The sequence below is a fragment of the Perca fluviatilis genome, chromosome 22 (assembly GCF_010015445.1).
Source record: "Perca fluviatilis chromosome 22, GENO_Pfluv_1.0, whole genome shotgun sequence".
NCBI classification, from domain to species: Eukaryota; Metazoa; Chordata; class Actinopteri; order Perciformes; family Percidae; genus Perca; species Perca fluviatilis.
In genome coordinates this window covers 13,908,043-13,929,195 of record NC_053133.1, presented here as the reverse complement: position 1 = coordinate 13,929,195, position 21,153 = coordinate 13,908,043, and the positions used below count along the sequence as shown (strand labels likewise).

At 41.9% G+C, this 21,153-nt stretch overlaps 1 protein-coding gene across 3 annotated transcripts in view; it reads left to right on the top strand.

Annotated features, from left to right (window-relative positions):
* The window catches only part of sema5a (sema domain, seven thrombospondin repeats (type 1 and type 1-like), transmembrane domain (TM) and short cytoplasmic domain, (semaphorin) 5A), a 116,924-nt gene that overhangs the window by 11,186 nt on the left and 84,585 nt on the right, over positions 1–21,153 (top strand). For 2 of the 3 annotated variants that reach the window (XR_005637996.1, XM_039790515.1), the window contains exon 2: positions 20,304–20,515. Coding sequence is in view for 2 of the 3 variants with exons in the window: in XM_039790515.1 (XP_039646449.1) it covers positions 20,368–20,515 (148 nt within the window). In the remaining variant the exon portion in view is untranslated. Of the gene's footprint in view, positions 1–5,313; positions 5,330–20,303; positions 20,516–21,153 lie in introns of those variants that run through there. The other variant, XM_039790516.1, reaches the window with a different exon arrangement.

Genomic DNA, 21,153 nt, shown 5'->3' with positions numbered 1-21,153 from the left:
GGGGGGGGGCACTGTTGCTTTTCCAGCTGTGCCTGACCACCTCACCCCGTGTCTGTTTCCCTGTTGTTTTCATGTCTTGATTCAATTACCTCTGTGGGACCACTCTCCTGACATATGACATACACACAGCGGGCTGGAGATGTGAGGAATTGCAGTTTTAATGGCATGTGTTATTCATGGAGATCCTAGGAACTCTTCATAGCAAAGCCACACGTTCCAACCTCCTTTTCCTGAAGTGCCTCTGAACTCCTGAGTCCTTTTCTTTCTTGTCATCTAAACTCGTCTTCTATTAATCCCCTCCATTCTCCTCCTCACTCACCGCTTCTTTTGTTCCCGCCTAACCTCTTTTACACCCCTCTTCTCCTCTTGCCTCCAACCCTTCTCTATACAAGCCCGTCCCTTAATTTCATCCCATCCAACCTCTTTCTCTTCATCCTCTACTGCATCCCCTTCATCCTTTGTTCCTCTATTCCTCTCATTATTACCAGTCCCTCTAAAGTAACCCTACGTGACTTTCTCGCCTCCTATTCCTCTCGTCTTTTTCACCTCTCTTCCCGTTTTTGAAGAGAGGGTCACTGTGAGCCATTATTGGTCTTCCCAGACAAGCGAACAGCCTGTAAAAATTAACTGGCAGAAATACATTTGCTCACATGCATGTTCTTGGCCCTGGACAAAAATAATATACGCAGCAAATATAATATATGCAGGCATCCAGACGAACTCGTCGGAGTGTTCAGCTGGAGTCACAGCACAGTTTTAAGGCGCCGGCCAGTCATGCATGTGTACGTTTAAATTTGTTCTGACTCTGTCCACTGACTGCATGCAGCTGAACAATACAAGTCAGTGTAACCATGTGATAATGCACTTTTGGACTTGTGAGTTATAGTACTACAGACAAACTACTGTAACACAGTATGGAAAAATGTTTTTCCAGATTTTCCAAATTTCCAACAGCTTCTCGTCTGCTTTTATTTTAAAGGTCCCATAACATGGTGCTCTTTGGATGCTTTTATATAGACCTTAGTGGTCCCCTAATACTGTATCTGAAGTCTCTTTCCCGAAATTCAGCCTTTCAGAATTATAGCCACTAGAGCCTGTCCCACAATGAGATCTAAATTGCTGCTAATCTGCAACTCATGTTGACATTGTAAGAGGGATTGTTTTTAGTTTGGTTTAAATGCATAAAAAAAGGAATATGCCCCATAAGATGCAAAAGAGCTTGATTATAATGACTTTAGTTGTTGTTAGAATGTTGTCGCCATATCATGAAATGAGCTTGGAATTATGTGTATGTGTAATGTATATGTCGTTGTCACAATTAGAGAAATAATGTGGTAAAATCCGAATGATTACAAGACCTTACTGAGATACCTTCAGACTCTTTGGAGAAGCATGTAAACATTTCTGCGAACCTACACAGAGAAGTGTGTTATGGGTAACCGTTGGTCACAGAGGCTCGCAGAGGAGATGATGTGCACACATTTTCAAAAACTTAACAATTCGCAGTGCGGAACTGCGTGTCAAGCAAGCTGATTAGTTGATTTTTCTTTGTTTGGTCATTCATTGATATATCTGCTGATTATTTCTCTATCAATTTTGCCCATAAAATGTAAATGTCAGAAAAAGGGAAAAATGCCCATTCGAATTTCCAGAATCCCAAGGTGAAGTCTTTCAATTCCTTATTTCATCTCAGTGTAAAATATATTTAGTTAACTACACATACAAGAAAAGACATGTAAATACCAATAAATAGGATCAGATGAGCAGCTGTTCACACTGTTAAGATTGAACACAAAATAAAAATAAGGAGGCACGGACACAAACTCACTCACAGAGGCCCATGCAAGTAAACAAACTGATACAAGTGGGTCAGGCACACTCACACTAACAAAGAGGTATTTTCAGCAGTAATAGGTGCATTTGGGTAGGCAGCTGTGCACACATATTCTGCCCACACATGCTTAAAGGTAGTGAAGAAACCATGCACACACACATACACACACATATACGGCCAGGAACATCTGTTTTTGGCCTACAATCAAGCCCAGATGGACCCCAGGGCTGGCACGTCAACACCAGTAGAGACCACACATTATATACGCCCAGTACTCTTTGCGATTGACTCCTGGGGATTAAGAGCGGCGACGGGGTATTAACCAGGACCACAACCTGTAATTGTAATCATAATGACACAGGAAGGTATTTTCAAATTAATACATGCAATAATTTCTGGGAAATGTAATAGTTGACCAAAATTAGACAAGCTTGGCGACTTGCGTGGCTCGGGACTGTTTGGTGTTGTAATGTGTTTATGCTGCATGAATATGCATTGTGAGGACAAGTTCACTTTTTTTCATCTTTGCAGAAATATGAGGCAGAACCTAAACATAGAAAGTGAATTAATATATTGGAGTTAAAAGTGGTGATATTCAGCTTTGATGTTGAGCCATCAAAGGCGTCATGAAACTCGGTTCAGAGGGGCAGTACTGTATATTTAGCCGTGAGCTTAAATTAGACGTGTCACAGCTATAGACACATGCCATACCCGCTTGTGTGTCTGTTCATCTCAGCGGTTGCTGTAACTGTTGCTGCTGATTAGATGTTGTTTTTTTTGTTTTTTGCTCCAGGGTGGCATTTTGGGTGGGGTTGTGATGGCATGTATTTATTGAAAAAAAAAGATTGTGTGTGTATGTGTCAGCTTGCCCTTGTGCAAGCCTTCATTTCAGTGAAGAGAGGGCACAAAGCACGTGGCCCATACCTGCCTAATCAAGTTAGTAGAGGAGCCTGCAGCAATGAAGGCTCAGAGAGTTAATACTGCCTCAAACAGAGACTACTGAGTCTCACTTTTATCCCGCAAACCTTGGAGTTCCCCCCACTAAACTCATTAAACACCAACATTAAGCCTGAAGTCGCTCAGTGCGTTTACACACACACACACACACACACACACACACACACACACACACACACACACACACACACACACACACACACACATATATACACATACATATACACACCTGCTCTCCTACTGTTTACCTGCTAACACACACGCATTCTTATAACAATTATAGACTGTCCAACCCCTCCCAGCAAGGTGAAGGGGTGATTTTTTTGATAATTTTATCTTTGTAGTTTTACCTAAACGAAATTTTTTTAAAGCTACACTGCTTCTGTGATATGTGGCAATTTGCAGCTTTATAAGTCTGTTTGATTTGTCCCGACAGAAAGCATTTGTGAGCAAACAGTGCCTCTAATCCCTGTCGCTCTCTCAGTTTTTCTGAAAGAAGTGATGACACATTATCAAAGTGATTTCTATTTGTTACATTGCTCATTTAGGTCAATTAGAGGAAACTTGTTTTGTGTTGTCAGTGTTTCGGGGGGAAACAGTGGCACCGTACCCCAAAGACGTTCAATTAGCTCTCTGACTGTGACGTATATTCACAAATGTTTGTCATATATGGAGTCTTAAAAGGCTGTGCTGTCGCTACAAGGCAGTTATGACATGAGCTGAAAGAAGCATTGTTGTTGACTGTCTGCGTATGTGTGTGTGTGTGTGTGTGTGTGTGTGTGTGTGTGCGTGCGTAAGTGCGTGCGTGTGTGTGTGTGTGTGTGTGTGTGCATGCTTATATGCAAGCTGTTGTACAATTAAGCATATAATAATGTTAGTCACAGGTAGGCCCCGTGTGCGTGCGTGTGTGCGTGCGTGCGTGCGTGCGTTTGTCTTTACTTGCACCTGTGACCAATCTTTGCCTACTTTACATTCCCCCTGCCCCTCTGTCCATCTAATGTGGCATGTTGATGATTTAGCAGTACGCCGGCGGAATAGATTAACTGTGCAGTTCACGCTTTCTGTCTGAAGCTTCTTGCTTTTAAAGGAGGGTAGAGTTTCATTGATCAGAGAAAGAGACAGTGTGGAAACATTATAGTGAGACCTGATTAGTAAGAGCCTAGTGTGACGTGTCAAGGGATCAGCATCAATAATGACACCCGCATCAAATCTGCTTGGGCCTCAGTTTTCTATTTCCCTCAAAAGTTTGATGTCTCCCCCCTGTCCTTGTCTACAAAGTGTGCCAGCTCCTCAAATCCATCACCCCCCACCTCCATGCTGCTATGTAAAGGCTCGGACACACGACGGACACGGATAATCTGGCGAGGTCAGTGACTCAAGTTTGTTTGCTGTGTTTCGTGCCGTCGTCCGTCTGAGGGGCCGTTGTCCTTCATTTTGGCCGATTTGACATGTATAATCAGCGGGGCGGGCACTGCCGGCAGTCGGACTCAAATGACCCATCGGATTGGTAGAGTGCTAACACGGAAACGGGGAGCGGAATGAATCAAAATCTGACGAAAATCTTTTAAACTGACCTTTGTTGATCTGAAATGAAGACAGATTCAGCAACTGCATGGCCTATTTCTCGCTTAAAATGTTTTGAGAAACACGTTTTGTTGAACTATTTTAGTACAATATGAGATCGTATTCTGAACAAGCCGCCATGACAGTCTGGCTTTGAATTTCTGGAGAAACAAGACCCACGTGACGCGTTCGTCCAATCAGCTCTCGGTTTTCATTTTTGGGCGACAATACAGATTAGCGCCGCCTGCTGTTATGGAGACGTATTACGTCAACAACAGCAGAGAGCAGAAGCCAGCAGGCAAGTGTTATTTACATAAACTTCTGGTGTACTTACAAACTTTCCAATCCATCGTTTTATGAGTGCATAACCTATTTGTACTACTGTAGACATTTGGTATCATTTCGGGCATTATTAGTGGGGTCATTTACGAGATACAAACGTGGGTCCATTAGCCCCTGCGCTAAGCTATTCACCTGATAACGCTACTCTACGCTAACTCTCCCAATGTTCGACCCAGGTGAAAAAAGCTTCTGGGGGGGTGTTTGGCTCGAGGTCATGGTGCAAAGGACCCTAGGGTAATATTACTCTGAACCATCACTTTAAATGTGTCACATAATAGGAACGTCATGGATTCCTGTGTAAATGCTACAAAGACAAAGTTAAATTTTACAGTTTAACGCTGATGTTAGTAGTTCACCTTTAGTTTGGTTAGCATATGCTGCCATTTTATATATCACCATAAGCCCTTCTTTATATCAGGCCAAACCCCTAATGTAACCAGTGTGTCTTCCTTGGCACTCTGTCAAACTGTGTTCTAATTCACTGCTTCTCTTGACCTTCCAATTGCCATTTACAGGGGAAATCTACCTGCACAAAAGGCTTTGTCACAGTCGTTAATAAGCACATGGTGAAGGACAACCTGACCATTAAGCCTTTGGACCTAAGCATGAAGATAATGGCACCCATTGATGTGGGTAAGATAATGGTGGGGGCCATATATGGTGTGGTCTTCAGCTTTCTACCTTACAGTAGCACAGTTGTTTTGGGGGTTGTTAAAGCTGTCAGCTATCAGCTTCATAACTACATAAATAGTGTGTGTGGTGAATATTCATGCTGCCCTGTGGTGGATGGCATTAAGGTTAATAAGGTATTTTGAACAAAAAGAAAGAAAGAAGAGGAGAAGTGAGCTGAAACCATAAGGCAGTTTGTATTGCATGCTGCAGAGGTTATGCTGAATAAAATGTGTTGTTAGACATTTTGAGGGCTATCATTAGGGACAGCGTTGAAGCAGACTGTGGAAAAACCCATTACACTAACATCACGATGCAGCTCTGTAATGATGGACATCTATTAGTATTTGTGATTGTTGCCCCTGCTCTTCCTCACTTTTACGGTTTTACCCCTTGGAGATTGTGTTGTGAGATGTGTACGTCGTTGTGCTTCTTCAAAAACAGCCTGGCCTCTCCCACGGGGAAAATACACTGGATTACGCAGAAGGAAATGCAATTACCGCCTCCCAGCAGAATCTTAATCACTGAGCCCTGATGTTAAAAGTTAGCCTCTTTTAATCTGTTGAATTTCAAAGACACAGCACATATCATTTGATTTACTCACTCCGATCTTCAGAGGATGTAAATAAGCTTATTAACCAGACATTTTTAATGTGAGAATCCCATGACCTCAAGAGGAGCTACTGACTTTATTCAAATAGAATCTCTAAAGATACACGAGTGAAATGAATGCATTTACAGTGAATGTGTTTATTTAAAACCTGAAAAATTGTGATGGTGTCGAAAACCTGGAGAGCTGTGTTTGTGTGTGTGTGTGTGTGTGTGTGTGTGTGTGTGTGTGTGTGTGTGTGTGTGTGTGTGTGTGTGTGTGTGTGTGTGTGTGTGTGTGTGCGCGTGTCTAAACAAACACATGAAACATCCTCCAACACAACACTTAGAACTAGTTAACTTTAGGTTTAACATATTTCTTATTGTGCAGGTGCTTGCAATATGCCATATCTGTTAGTATGCATAACGTATGCACAGTGTATATAATATACAGTATATGAATACAGAATCAATGTTTCAAGTCCAGTGCCTCCTAATTGTAACACTGACTAATAAACTCTTCTGGATTCCAACTGGGAATCAGATGGCCAATTAAAGCCTTTACCCTTAGGCCCTGCTCCAGTAGAAGTGAGCGGAAAAGAGGAGGTGGAAAAAGATTCACTGAAGTAGTACATTTCACGAGTGAAGTTTTTGCCTTTTCCTGGCCTTAATAGATCTAGAGACACAAGTTGCCTGGGGCTAAGGTGTGGGTTGGTTCTGAAAGTGGCTTCAAGTCTCAGGCGTCTCTATTTTTGAGGAGGCTAACTGGACTAGTCCATTCAGATCTCGGTGAAACACAATCCTTCAGACTCCTCACTAGCTCATAGACATAGACAGACAGAGAGAGAAAGATAGAGGCGAGGGAGAGCGAGATAGTCCTACATCTGTTTGCTTGGTCTAGCAGAGACACAATCACATGGTGCCTGCAGGCTCCGTCTCAGACTCTGCTCCTCTGTTGTTCCAGTTTACCCTTGGGAGACATGTTCGGGGAGACGGAGACTCAGGCAGGCACACACACACACACACACACACACACACACACACACACACACACACACACACACACACACACACACACGCCAAACACACAAAGACCAATGCTGCTGTTAACCAAAGCCATCTCTCCCTCTCATTAATGCTATAACTTTCTGCTATTGTGCCTGTCTCTGGTGTTAATGGGACAAATTACCAAGGCCAGGCACTCAACAGACACACACACATGCACACGCCTGGGTAATTAATTGGTTCCAGTGGAGCCAAGAGCTAATTTACTATCCCTCCTGCCACATTTCTTCAGATACAGTAAGACGACTCATCTCAAGACAGCTTCCTTATGGCTCCCTCCCCATTTGTAGGTCCTTTACGTGTGTATGATTTTGTTTTTGCTGCCAAAGAGGTGGTGGTTGTTGTTGTTTTTCAGGCATATAATTACTGAGCCGTAGGAGTTGGCAGCCTGTTAGGCTTGTTATTTTGGATGTGTTGATTGCAAGAAACGGGGAAAGATTGATAAGAGTTAATTTCTCCCTGCCCTCCCTTTTGGTTTGACCAATTGGGACTTTTGACAGTTTCAGACCAGATTTATGAGAAATAAGATTTTGCCATATAGTTCACACACTTTGTTAGATTTAGCCAAGTATCTGAAACAATAATTAACTGATTCTGTAAAGTAAAAAGATTGTCTGCATTAAGCCACTGTGTGTAATGGGAAAGCTGACCTACTTTATTAATAACATATATTCCACTAGTGTTATAAACTTTAAAATGGGAAACAAAAGACGAGACACAAACAAAATACACTTAATGAAAAAAGGGCAGCATGTTTTCCCACTATGGAAGTCCAAAGCATTACAAATTAGGGGATTTTGACCGATTAAATTTGAGCACAAATCAATCAAAATATTATGTACATAAATAAAGATATTCAACTGACTCCAAAAACTGGCATATCTTTAAAGCCAAAATCTTATCTGTCACATTAGCAAGTATTAACTTTAATAATCCATCATCCTTTAGAATTCCACATTTAAACCCTTATATTACACATACCGTAGTCATTTTATCCATTGTTAATATAAAAGTATATACTGCAGAAGTAACAGGTCTGTATTCCAAAAGAGTAAAAATTACAATAATTAGCCTTCCTCTGAAATGTATGGGGTACGAATATAAAAGCTCACATTATGTTGAAGTGCAGTTCCTGTTGTACTTTTAAACCCTCAACCTCTGCTGTAGAAGATCCAACAGTACATACAGTTGAAAGCGTTGTACATTTACACCAAGTAGAACCAAAGAGACTCGACCTCCCCTGCAGTGGAATCTATCTATAAGATATTTCATCCATCATCCCCCCAGTCATATCCTGTCACCACTAAAGCTGATATGATTGATTACGATATTAGTAATTGGATTATTCAAAACTGCAGTACTCTGTGCACAGCCCAAAGAAAAAAGTCTCATCTCACTGATTTCACATTCTCAGCTGAATGAGAGGAGTTTACCCTTGGATGGCTGTGATTTTCTTTTCATTTGCAGTCTGGTTAGCATCAAGGTAGCATTTCATTCTTCTGTGAGGCGCGTCTGTGCCACAATTAAAGGATAGATCAATGAGCTGGTCCTGCAGTTAGTGGTCACCCTTGATATTGGCAGAGCAGCGAGTGCAATCACTTTGGTCCTTCACCTCAGAGGTGCAGAGGGCAGGTGTGTTTGTGTGAACGGTAATTCAGGTTTAGACTTGCATCTGTGCACAGCTGTAGACTGTAATAATGTCATTTTGTGCCCAGTGAGACAGTTGGCTGCCCATTAGCCAAGCATATAATTAAAGCTTTAAAAATGTCACCATCCCTCAGTGGTGGGCTTTATGCCCCTTATCGCTGCAGTCCCTGGTGAGTGTACAGTACATGTGTCGCTATGAGCGTATGAGTTTATTGTTTGGTGAGTTATTTGTATTGTGGCCATGTTCCCACTGCTGCCTTGATCAGGCGTCAGATGACACTGCTCCTCTCGTTCGGATCGACCCTGCCAATACACCGCGTGGAGAACAAAGGCTTTGAAGTGCCAGAAATCTTTGATGCCAATGCATTACCCAAGCAGTTAAATGTTGAGAAAATGACAGAAAGATTCTTCAAAACATCCATGACGGGATTTTGTTTTTGATTATCTACTGGGTGAAAAAGAATGTGATCTGATGCTTGCAAATCAGTTTAGGGTTTTAATCTTAGGTTTTAAGTCTGTGTTTTAAGTCCGTGTTAATCTTCAGTGCTAGCTGTTAAGTCAAAGTCAGCGATGACATTAGCTTAGAAGAAGTACATTGTATATAGGGAGCTGGTAGCAACCTAACACTTGCTTTCCTGTCAGAGATTTAACTTTGTAGTACCTCGCTGAGGTTGTTATGGAAATATCAACTCTCAGTTAGATGCAGTTTTGAGGCAGGGGTGACAAACTCGGTTCCTTCTCTGAGATTTAAGACACACCAGAGCTACAAGGTTGTTGTGACAATTTGCTCCCTGTGAACAGCGCTTTCTTAAAACTGAAAGCAGCTCAGACAGTAGCCTGAGGGTCTGAGCTGTGTCAGAGCCGCTGTCTCAACAGCCTAGGTCAGCCAAAGGAAAGTTGACACAGTATTATGCAGACATCTCCCAGCAGCAGCAGCTGCCTGGCCGTAGAGGGCCAGGCAGCAGGAGAGGGCTCGTGGAATAATGTTAATTGGCACTGAAAGGCAGAGTGTGTGCTGTCCACGGATCCTGACGAAGCTGATACATAGCTTCATTCCTCTGTCTATGCTGCACGTGGCCTTGTTTAGTTTATGAACTCCTTCAGGGTCTTCTTCTGTGAGAAAACCTTGAAGGAAAGTTTGACATTTCAGAAAGTATACTTATTTGCTTGTACACAAACTATAAAGCTACAGCCCACTATATTAGCTTAGCATAAAGACTGGAAATGCTATTTAACGCTAATTAACACGTATCACATTATTGTTACATTATTACGAAAAAGAAGTGTAAAAAAAACACATCAATATTTTACAGGGATGTGTCAGTCTACTTCTTGGCTCTTTGCAGTTTCCAGGCAACCAGCGAAGACAAGAGGAAGTTCCTGGTCCCGACCAAGAAATAGTCTGGCACATAACACTCTGTGAATCAGCCATGTCTTCATTTACCTTTCCGTTTTTTTGGACTAATGACACAAACAAGATAATGTGTTGATTAATGAGCTTTAGATTTTTATACCTTTTGGACAGAGCCACTCTAGCTGTTTCTCCCCGTTTCCATTCTTCATGCTAAGCTAAGTTAGCATGGTGCTAATGATAGCTTCATATTTAAGCGTACAGCAATGACAGTGGAATCTATCCTCTTATCTAACTCTCGACAAGAAAACCAATGAGCACATTTCCCAAAATGTCAAACTTTTCCTATAAGAACTCGGCACAGTTCCTAAAAGAAATGAATACAAATTAAATATTACTCAGTGGATCTTTTTTCAAAGTACCCTTGTCAAAAGCTGAGCAGAAACCAACCAACCTCAGAAATGATTAATTCTCTGTAATTATTAAGTCAGCTGTGTAGGCTACAAGTCCTGACTCTGCCTTACCTTGACCTGAATTTTGAAGTGAACAGTTTTAAAAGCCCTGCTCTGTATTCAAAGGGCCATCCTGCCAGGAGGTCTGTAATAGTTTAAAGTCACAGGTCATATTGAACTACAGTACCTCCAGCAATCATGGAGGCAGCAAGACAGGGCCACGCCGCACTGGTAATCTAATGCAGTGTGAGAGCTTTTCACACGGATGCTTTGCTTTTTGAGGCATGATGTCACTTTTCTTGCCACATATTGCATGTTGTTGAATCCTTTCCTCATCTGGAGATGTGTTGTGTAGAAACACTTGCGCAGACCGCATTCAGGCACATGGTAATGCATCAGCAAGCATGAGTGCTGGAGGGTAAGCCAGTTGAGTAAAAATAACAGCAGGATTTGGGAAGCTCTGGAGAGTTAGGGTGGGACTCGGATGAAATTGCTGGGTGTGTTTTTGAGCAAGACAGTGGAGCGTGTGTGTGTGTGTGTGTGTGTGTGTGTGTGTGTGTGTGTGTGTGTGTGTGTGTGTGTGTGTGTGTGTGTGTGTGTGAGAGAGAGATAGAGTGATGTACATCCTAGATTTTACTGGAGCAAAGCTATGGTTGTGGTCAGACGAGTCATCAGGGCTGGTCAAAGACCAAAAAAAGCCTTTTACCTCAGTACAGTACCCAGACTTTGGTGTTTTTAAGATTCATTGTGTTTTTCAGCATGCACATAAAATAAAAAATGAAATATCCTAGTGCAACCATTACTCAAGTGCAGAGGAGGGTGACATGTTCTTAAATTGACCCCAAGACTATTTACTGTAAAAAGTTTCAGTTTTGTTAAACAAAGTTAGAACTAAGTTGAATACCTGCAATGTTAAATTCCAATACCAGAGAAGCTCTCTGCTGTCCCGCCTCCCAGCGCTTTGTTTCATCAGCTGTATAACTTCCCTCCATATGCTGAGAGCAGAAAATACACAGCAAATCACAAATCAGTTTTTCCAAATCTTCTCCGGCAATCGCAAACCTGACAACAGATTGTAATCTTGGAGCGTCATTGCAACAGGGGGAAACTGATTTAGTATTTGTGGCAGTTTAATGTTTATTCCAATATAGAGAGCTGTTTGTGGAACACACTGGACTCAGAGTCAGATTATGTGCAGCGAAAAATAGAGCAGTACGCTACAGAAATATGCATATGCAAACATACATGTGCAAAGAGTGATTTCCACTGGGTTTAAAGTTGAACTGATATTTAAAATGTTCTCACTTTTTGTGCAAGGAAACATAAACTACAATGATTCTGCTGCTATTGTGCATATTTCTAAGATTTTCAAAAGAGGATGAAACTGTTTTTGGAAACTATAGTTTCAAGCCTCTTTGTGGGTGTTTCCCAAGGCTGCAGCTTCTAAGAGGCATGCTGTCAACTTCTGTTCCATGGTGCGCTACTGACTGGAACGTGTCACAGCCCTGTAAAGCTTACAAACGTTCACAAAAGTACGAGGTAGAATTCATTGTCATTCTTTCCATATACAATATTCAGTATACATAGAAATGAAGTTGCCTTTATCCAGTGCTATGGTTCACACAATAAGAATAATACAATAAAAAAAACAGAAAACAAGACCAAAGAAGTCCACACTAAAAACAAACAGCAAATATACAGCAAAAATAGATTTTAAGTTAAGTTTGACCTGAAAAATAATTCATATTATCAAAAGAAAACATATGACAACATAAAATATATGATAAAAATATAAGCTTTATATTTTGTACAAGGAATGTATCTCAAATAATATAGTTTAAACTGCTTTACGATAAGAAAATAGATGTGCAAACGGGCACAAAGTCAAATATGTAAGAGCAGTAAAGTAATATATAAAATATATTGCATAACGTAACATAATAACATGCTCACACACACGCAGAATGACTTATTTGATCAAAATGCAGAGAAATATATTTAATTAATATCTCTGTGTGTCTGTCTATCTGTCTGTCTGACAGGGAGACAGACAGGGAGACAGACAGGGTGACAGATAAAGAGAATGGGAAAGACTGAAAGACAAACTGCACATTTGATTTGCGCATGAAAAGCAATACTGTGCACCACAGATAAGCTTTTGAAACAAACAAACCATCTGATCCGGGTGCGCTTTTCAATCTCACTCTTGGAGAGACACAAACATTTCTATGCGTGGAATTATCCATGGGTTGTGATGCAGAAAGGACCCCGCTGTGTGGGGTGGAGCCTTTGATGACGATATCATCACTCCGTCATTCTCTCGGTCATCCTCGGCTGAGCCTGTGAGACACCTGGCGAACTGAGTTGGACTGAAAGCATAAATAGGGATAACAATAATAATAATAATAATAGGTAAAAGGTCAGTGACAGGTAGAAACAGAAAGGAGCAGGGGATGGATAACAATGGGGAAATCCAAGGGATGGCAGTGAAAGAATATCCTCATGACAGCCGGAAAAGTCAGTCAGTCGGCCAATTGGTCTGTCAATCATGTTGTGTTTTAGGCAGCTAGTCATTCACTCATTCAGGCCCCTCCTCAGTCTCTCTGTCATTCAGTCAGCTAGTTTGTTAATTTGTCAGATCGTTTGTTATTCAGTCCACCAGCCTGACGGCCAATCTGTCATTTAATTTGTCGGTCACTCTGCCATCCAGTTGGTAAGTTAAATTTAGACTTCATAGTCATAATTTACCTTAATCGTAAAAGGTTAAAAACAACTTTGTTCAACCATAATCTCAGCTGCCCTTTTCAGACAGACAGACAGCAAAGTAAAGAGCAAACATCTCTGTGCACTCTGTGTGTGCTTTGGTCTAAAACATAAGACGCCAAAATCACAGATACCAATTGGCAGACAGAGACTCAGAACAACAAACAGAAACTGGCAATAACCTGTCTGATAAACAGATTGATAAACAGACAAACACCCAGTCAAACACACACATATAAGCGCTCTGCCTGATAAACATACAGCTTTATGAAGCAGCTCTATAGTGTCTTTGTGTGCCCTGGTCTGAAGCAATGTCTGGGTTGATTTTACTTGTGTGTGTGTGTGTGTGTGTGTGTGTGTGTGTGTGTGTGTGTGTGTGTGTGTGTGTGTGTGTGTGTGTGTGTGTGTGTGTGTGTCCTGTCTGGCCAAAGAGAGAGAGAGAAGCATCTATCAGCACTGTGTTGTGACCCCAAACTCACACTCCCCTGACTGTGTTTGGACAGATGGATCATCACTGCACCACTCACATTTGACAAACGTGTTTGTATGAGATGAGAGTGTGTGAGTGTGTGTGTGTGTGTGTGTGTGTGTGTGTGTGTGTGTATGGGATACAATGCCAGCGTTTATTCAGGAGTGTATTCATTATGTATAGTGTAATTCAACCATCATGAAGTCCCCCTCAGACAAAATCAATAGTGGTGTTAATATGATCCTCTCTCCACTCGTTACTGCAGGAAGACTTCAATTGATTAGTTAGCTGACACCTCAACTCCCACAATGCAAAGATCCAAAGGTGTGTGTGTGTATGTGTGTGTGTGTGTGTGTGTGTGTGTGTGTGTGTGTGTGTGTAATACTGTCTATACCCAGCTGAATGTGCCATTATATAACTTTACAAAACTATGCAGCAAACAACTATTGACGTCTGAGCAAATCCATTATTCAGCTCGAAACATTTTTCTTTAGACTTTGCATCTGCATTTTTATTCTTCTACGTTTATGGAGGAGTTCGACATCTAATATGTTGTTTTTAGGTTTTAAGAGGACATTAGACAACAAAATCTAACATGCCACACATTATTTCATTGCACTAGATTTGGCGTGAAGACAAGAATTATAACAATAATATGATAAATATATATATATTTTTTTTATACTTTATTTTTTCCAGGTTTTTATACAATGCACGGGTAGCAGCAAAACAAAAGATGCCAGTAAGTATGATTACAATATGATGAGACAATATAAATCAAATGTTAGTCACGTAGTGCCTTTACTGGAGTAAAAGAAACAACAAAAAAAGGAAAAACAGAAAACAAAAACAGAAACAGAAAAAACAGAAAAGGCACACACATGCATGCGCACATGAACACAAGCGGGCACGTGTTCACTTATGCCCATATGTCCAAAAAATCGAAACATACTTCTTTTTGCACACACGCACTTGCAATATGATAAATATTTTTGATTACTGAAAATATGAAATATTTCTTTTTGAAAGGTTCTGGCAGTTGTCTAAAATATTGCATGTGAGGATTTACACAATGAGCATGTTGATGAATAGAGATTTATTGGCTTCACATTTGGGGAGCTGTCAAGCCGTCCATCTTTATATACAGTCTATGTTTTGTGCTGATTTTTACCTGTTAGTTATGGTTGTCATGAAAAGATGTGTGTAATGTTTTGTCTGTTTTGTCTCTGCCTTCTCAAAATTTGAAGGAAAGAACATCAGAGCTTATCACTATGCTGGTAGAATACTGTATTGTACTGTATTATCTGTTCTGTACAGATTACAAAATGACAACATCGTTTATGCCAGAGACAGAGAAAGAAGTAGGAGTGGTAGCAGGAAGAGGAGGAGGTGGTGGAAGAGGAGAAGGAGGATGAGGAGGAGGAGGTGAAGGAGGCTTGTACTAATGCCCTGGAGATGATTTAGAGTTTAGACCACCAAACAGCACAGAAAGCCATTCCAGTTTTCTCCCACAGGACCAGTCGGTGGCTTGTGGTGAGTTAAAAGAGAAAACAGGATCCACCAGAGATCACTTCAGGGGAATGAAACAACAATGGTTTCAAATGGTTTGGTTTTAAATCAAGTCATGGCTGCCTGTCTGTGCTGTTAAGGCATGATGCAAATGCATTTGTGGGCATAAGTCAGGTTATCTGTAGGTCTTTAAAGTGGCATATGCATTTTTTTTAAATGGCATTCTATATATTTATCGTATTTACAGTATTATTTACAGTTCTTCATCGTTTCACCATGTAATGACAGGTTTGCAATGCAATGCAAATACAGAGAGGAAAGTATTTTGAAATTAATTCAATCTAGATGTAGAAAGAAGGCAAAAACAATGGTTCAACAAGGGTTCACTTAACAGTTTGACTCTGATATTACATAAAAAAAATATATTGGACATTGTTTAGATGCATCATCAATTTTGCTATTTTTTTTTATTAAAAAACAATTGTATTTTTTCTGTTGTTAAATCTGAGGGTACCCTCTTGAGTTAGTAGCGATATGGAGCAATTTCTTAATGATACGGTCCCCACTTTGTATCACACACGAGAACGCACGTACACGTGGGCAACGCAATATACATTACTGTCGCCGTTTTCACGCTATTCCACCAATTGATTGGTGGAGGTAATGCTTAATGAAGTGCAGCAATGCGCCAACACAGGTGAGGAAGAAGAAAACAACAGGCTAGCAAACTTAAATACAGTAGAAACACTGCACATATGAAAAGTTTTATGTGGAGGGAAATATATTAAACACATTTGTTTGACATCTAGGATTAACAGAATGTGCTTTTGTTTTTTTAACTTGAAATCGCCACAGGGCACCTTAAATATTAAATTCAACTACAACTGAAAGGGTTTTAAAAAACCCTGTGAATCGGTAAAGCAAGCAGAAGGTTATGTGCACTGTAGGGAGCGAGGTCAACAAAGAGCACACAGCTCGGTGGCCTTGGCTCCTGCTCCTGTCAGCCAATCCTCTGCGTGCACGTGCATGCGCGTGCGTGTGCTAGGGACAAACACATTATGTAGAACACCACAGTCCTTTCAGATGACACGCACAGACACACAACTGTAAAAACATCCTTAATCTCATTTCCTACACCAAGTTCCCCTCTGTGCCTAGCAGATTATAAAATATTTTCCCTAAGTGAATGCAGACATAAAAGTTTATAAGACTGAATTAAAAATGACAAGAGGAATGTCCCTACTAGAGACTACCTGGGAGAAATGACTCACTCGCTTTCAGCTGCAACAGGTAAAATGGCTTTTTTGTGAGGAAAAAAAGAACCAAAGACTGTCAAGGAAACTTGCAGACAATGAAAAGTGACATGTAAAACGACAGGTTGACTAAAGAAAAGCTGCAAAGTAGCACAGAAGCTGATGTGAGAGCCGTCAAGAAGAAAAGGGAAAAAGATCAGAGAGAGGTAACTGGCACTGGCTGTCACTTGCTTTCCCTGCTGTGGATGACAGGTGTTTTACATTACTCTGTGGTTGAAGGCAAACCACATATCCATGCTGCCTGTGCGTTTATATACTGGACTTTAAATGAATTCCATATAGGCCCCAAGGTCATGGAGCCTATTCCTGCACACTGAAGGTAGAATAAACTTTCCATTCAAGGAGAAAATTCAATAAAACCACCACACACACTCACAGCATTAGGGTTTTCATTTGAAAGCAGGAGTAGAGAGTAGTCCCTGATGTTCTAACATACTTTTCCATATTTTGCTGTCTTCCCACAACAAGCATGGTATTAATAGTTTTTGCTTATCTGCAACCCACCATTCACACTAAATCAACTTTGTCATGAAGAGAGGATTGTTTTGTTCTTGCTCTACAAAGCACCATTTTTCCCACTGACTGGACAACAGATGAAAACCCTATTTCACATGCAATAAAATAATAAGAATGCTCCACAGGTTCGGTTACAGAATACATTTTCTGTTGTAAAAACGTAAGCAAAGCAATGCCTTGCCATTACTAGCACTTTACAGCTGAGATACTCCGTATCTTTACTCACTCTGCCACACATACTGCTCAAAATGTGGTATAGTCAGGGAGGCCTATTCTTCTGTTGCGCACAGCATGAATCATTCTTGGTAATAGCATCACATAAATGATTAAAAAGCAATGATGTAGATGGTCTAGACTGCTCATCAATTCACCCTCACATAGGAAAGAAATCATGAACAATTGAGTTGTGAAAACTGCTTTGTTGTTCTTGCGGTGAATGACTTTTCTGCAGTGAGCATTATATAATAATCACATCCAGCAATTTGAGGACTTGGTTGTGAATAAAAACATATCAGATTTACAGCAGCTATAGGATTGAATTGACCCACAAGGAGTGCTGTGCAGAGCTGCTCCAAAGATATATCAGTCACATATTCACACAAACAAATGGACTCTTAATAATGAAAAACACATGCATGCACATTGAACTATTGCTTCCCTGTATTATTACATACAAACAGCAAAGCTCCTCTGCAGTGGAAACAAAGACATGCACAAAAGGCACACCTATTCAGATATTAGAGTATAGAAACTTTAGGTTACTTAACGTAACCCCGGTTCTTTGATAACATAGTGAGGTGTTTCACTATGGGAATCACCTCGACGTGAGCATCTATGGTAGCTCCAATGACACCACGTCTGTCCGTGATAGACAGGTCGAACTGTGCTAGGGCCACGCCCCCTCATATAATCACAGTCGACCAGCTTCTTACAAATCATTCCAGCTGGGTTTCTTTCCATGTCTCTGCAAGGAGGGACGTGTTGGTGAAACCTCACTCTGTTATCAAAAACCGGGGTTACATTAGGTAACCGAAAGTTATTTTTCTAACTTCGTTCAGTGTTTCACTATGGGAGATATAGACCACTCCCGGATTACATGAATCTCCCAAAGCCAAAATCATATTGAACCAAGAGTCACACTGACCCCGGCATCACAAAACTGTGAGGCGTAGCTGACTGACACACCCCTGAAAAGGGCCCATGAAGTGGCCATGCCCCTTGTGGAATGAGCTCTCAGGCACTGGGGGGCCTGCAAACCTTTACTATCACTCATAGGCCAATGATATGGCCTCCACAATCCAGTGGGACAGCCTCTGGTGGGACAATGGCTTGCCCTTATGGGGAATAGCCCAGGACACGAACAGTTGATCGGCTTTTCTGAACCCAGCCGTCCGACTCACATATGTGTGCAGAGCCCGGGCAGAGCATAACATGTGAAGTCTTTGCTCCTCTCCTGAGGAGAAAGGAGGCGGGTGAAAAGCCAAGAGCTCCACTGAGGGACAGCTGTAGGCTGACTCCACCACCTTAGGCACAATGGCTGGGTTGGGCCGTAAACAGACTTTAGAGAGCCCTGGGGCAAACTGCAGACAGGTAGGGCGAATAGACCAAGCTTGTAAGTCACTTACGCGCTTTGCAGTGGTTAAAGCCAAGAGAAAAGCTGTTTTAAGAGAGACAAACTTCATCCTTACTGCCTCCATAGACTCAAACGGGTGATGAGAGAGGGCGTCTAACACGACCGACAAATCCCACAGAGGAACCAGGGGACTGGAAACTGGGAGCTTGTGGCATGCCCCTTTCATAAAGCGACAAACTAAGGGATGTTGCCCCGCCTGCTTATCTTCAAAACCCACGTGACAAGCTGATACAGCTGTTAAGTACACCTTAATTGTCGAAAAAGCCTTCCCTTTATCCATCAGGTACTGCAGGAAACACAGCAGGTCAACCACAGAACACTGAATGGGTGGACTAGAGCATCCACACCCAGCGGTGCATTTACGCCTGATAGAGAGAAGAACACTGGCACTGTGTGTTTTCCTACGAGGCAAAGATCTATGGCTGCCTGACCGTATCTCTGCCATATCTGTTCTAGCACCTGTGGTTGGAGAGTTCACTCTTCGTACAGAGGATTCCTTCGTGACAGGAGATCTGCACCCCTGTTTAGAACGCCTGGCATGTGTGTTGCTCGAAGAGACAGCAGCCTTCTGTTGCTCCACAAAATCACTGAGCTAACTTGTGCAACTGCAGTGAGCGAGTGCCGCCCTGGTGGTTGATGTACGCAACCACAGTGGAATTATCTGTTTTCACTAAAACATGCCGACCTTGGAGAAAGTGCAGGTAATGTTTCAGAGCCAGAAACACCGCCATAAGCTCCAAGACATTTATGTGAACCTGGGCTAACCTCTGGTTCCATGTGCCATTCACTGTTCTCCCTAACAGCATCGCTCCCCATCCTGACAGGGACGCCTCCGTTGTCATGGTTACGCTGGATGACTCAGTCACAGCCGTCGTGTCTCTCCATGGGTGGAGAGCTGCTACGCAAACCAGTTATTTTCACCCTTCGGTTGAGATGACGGCGTGGGCACAGGCGTAATGCTGCAACCCAACGCTGAAAATCCCTCATCATTAAAAGCCCCAAATGTACCAGAGACACTACTGACGCCATAAGGCCGAGCAGGAACAGGCATAGTCTGATCGGCATGGCTTTGCTCAGCCGGAAAAGGGAGAGACATTGTACCAGAGACGCTAATCTCCCCTCCAATAGAGTGCGTGGTAGGAGAGGGAGTACATATTGCAGGGTCTGCTCGGCTCTTTGCCCAGTTTATGTTGAACCCCAACCCAACCCAATCGACCTGTCTGTCACAGACAGATGTGGTGTCTTTAGAGCTTCCATAGTTGGTATGCTGAGGCGATTCCCATAGTGAAACACTGAACGAAGTTAGAAAAAGAACACACAAAGACACATTAGGTGTTTGATAATAAAAAGCCATGTCTGATTCATGCACAGATATACAAACGTAAGAGGTGAGAGGTCTCCTGGAGCACACAGCAAAACACTTCCCCCTAGATCTGTCACACTCTCTCTTCTTTGCACCTCTCTCCCTAGTTCCCTTTTCAAAAGGATTTATTTTTGCTGCTTATCTCTCGAGTGAACCCCGTGGTGATTGTAGCAAGGTGCTATGCTGTATCAAGCTTTTCAGCACTGATTAGAACTAATGTGAAATTAGTCTTTGTTTAATCCCAAAACTGTCTCTTTGTGTCCTTTCAGGTGTGTCTCTCCAATGCTCTTGGTCCCTGAGGCCTGAGGAGAAGTGAGCTAAACCCAAGCCCCCATGGGACGCCCTGTTACCCAGCATGCACTGCTGCTGCTGCAGTGCATGCTGGTCCTGCGGCCCGGAGGCGTGGCCAGTAGGAGAGGGCCGGTGCTGCTGCCTGAATCACCTTGTCACAAGACAGAGCACCCGCTCATCCCACACTCAGGTAAACATGTACACACATCAAAGTGACATCATGGATTTAACTCGTTAAGTTATTTCCCTTCATAATTATGTGAACGTTTCTGTATGCTGTATGTTGTTAATTCATATTCTCCCTCTCTACATCCATTTCTCCCTCCCTCCGTTCCTTCACTCTAACCTTTATCACATTGTTTCCTCCATCAACTTCTCTTTCCCTGCCTTCACAAGGTTAGATTTGTAGGATATATACAGAGAGGTTCTGGACCATTTCATCAGAAAATGTCACTGTTGCTAGGAGACCTAAACACTCTTGGACACATGCTGTCAGCTCTTAGTTGTAAGCAAATTGATGAGCAAAGAAAGAAAAAGTAACTTGACATTTGTATTGGGTATCTAGTTAGCAATTAGCTGTTTGTCAGTGGAATACCCCCCTGGCAACAGCTGCAAACAAGATATGGAGTGAAATGTTGGGATTGCATGTTGTTTACCATGGAAATTAAGTGGTATTGGTTTATTTTGTAGAAAGTAATACAAATAATCTGGAATAGGTATCCCTCTCTAGAAAGGACTACAAAATATTACAAAATAATTGGGTTAAAATCTGCTAGTACCTGAAAACAATTAACATAAGCATTTGGTTACATTGTACACATTTAGCTG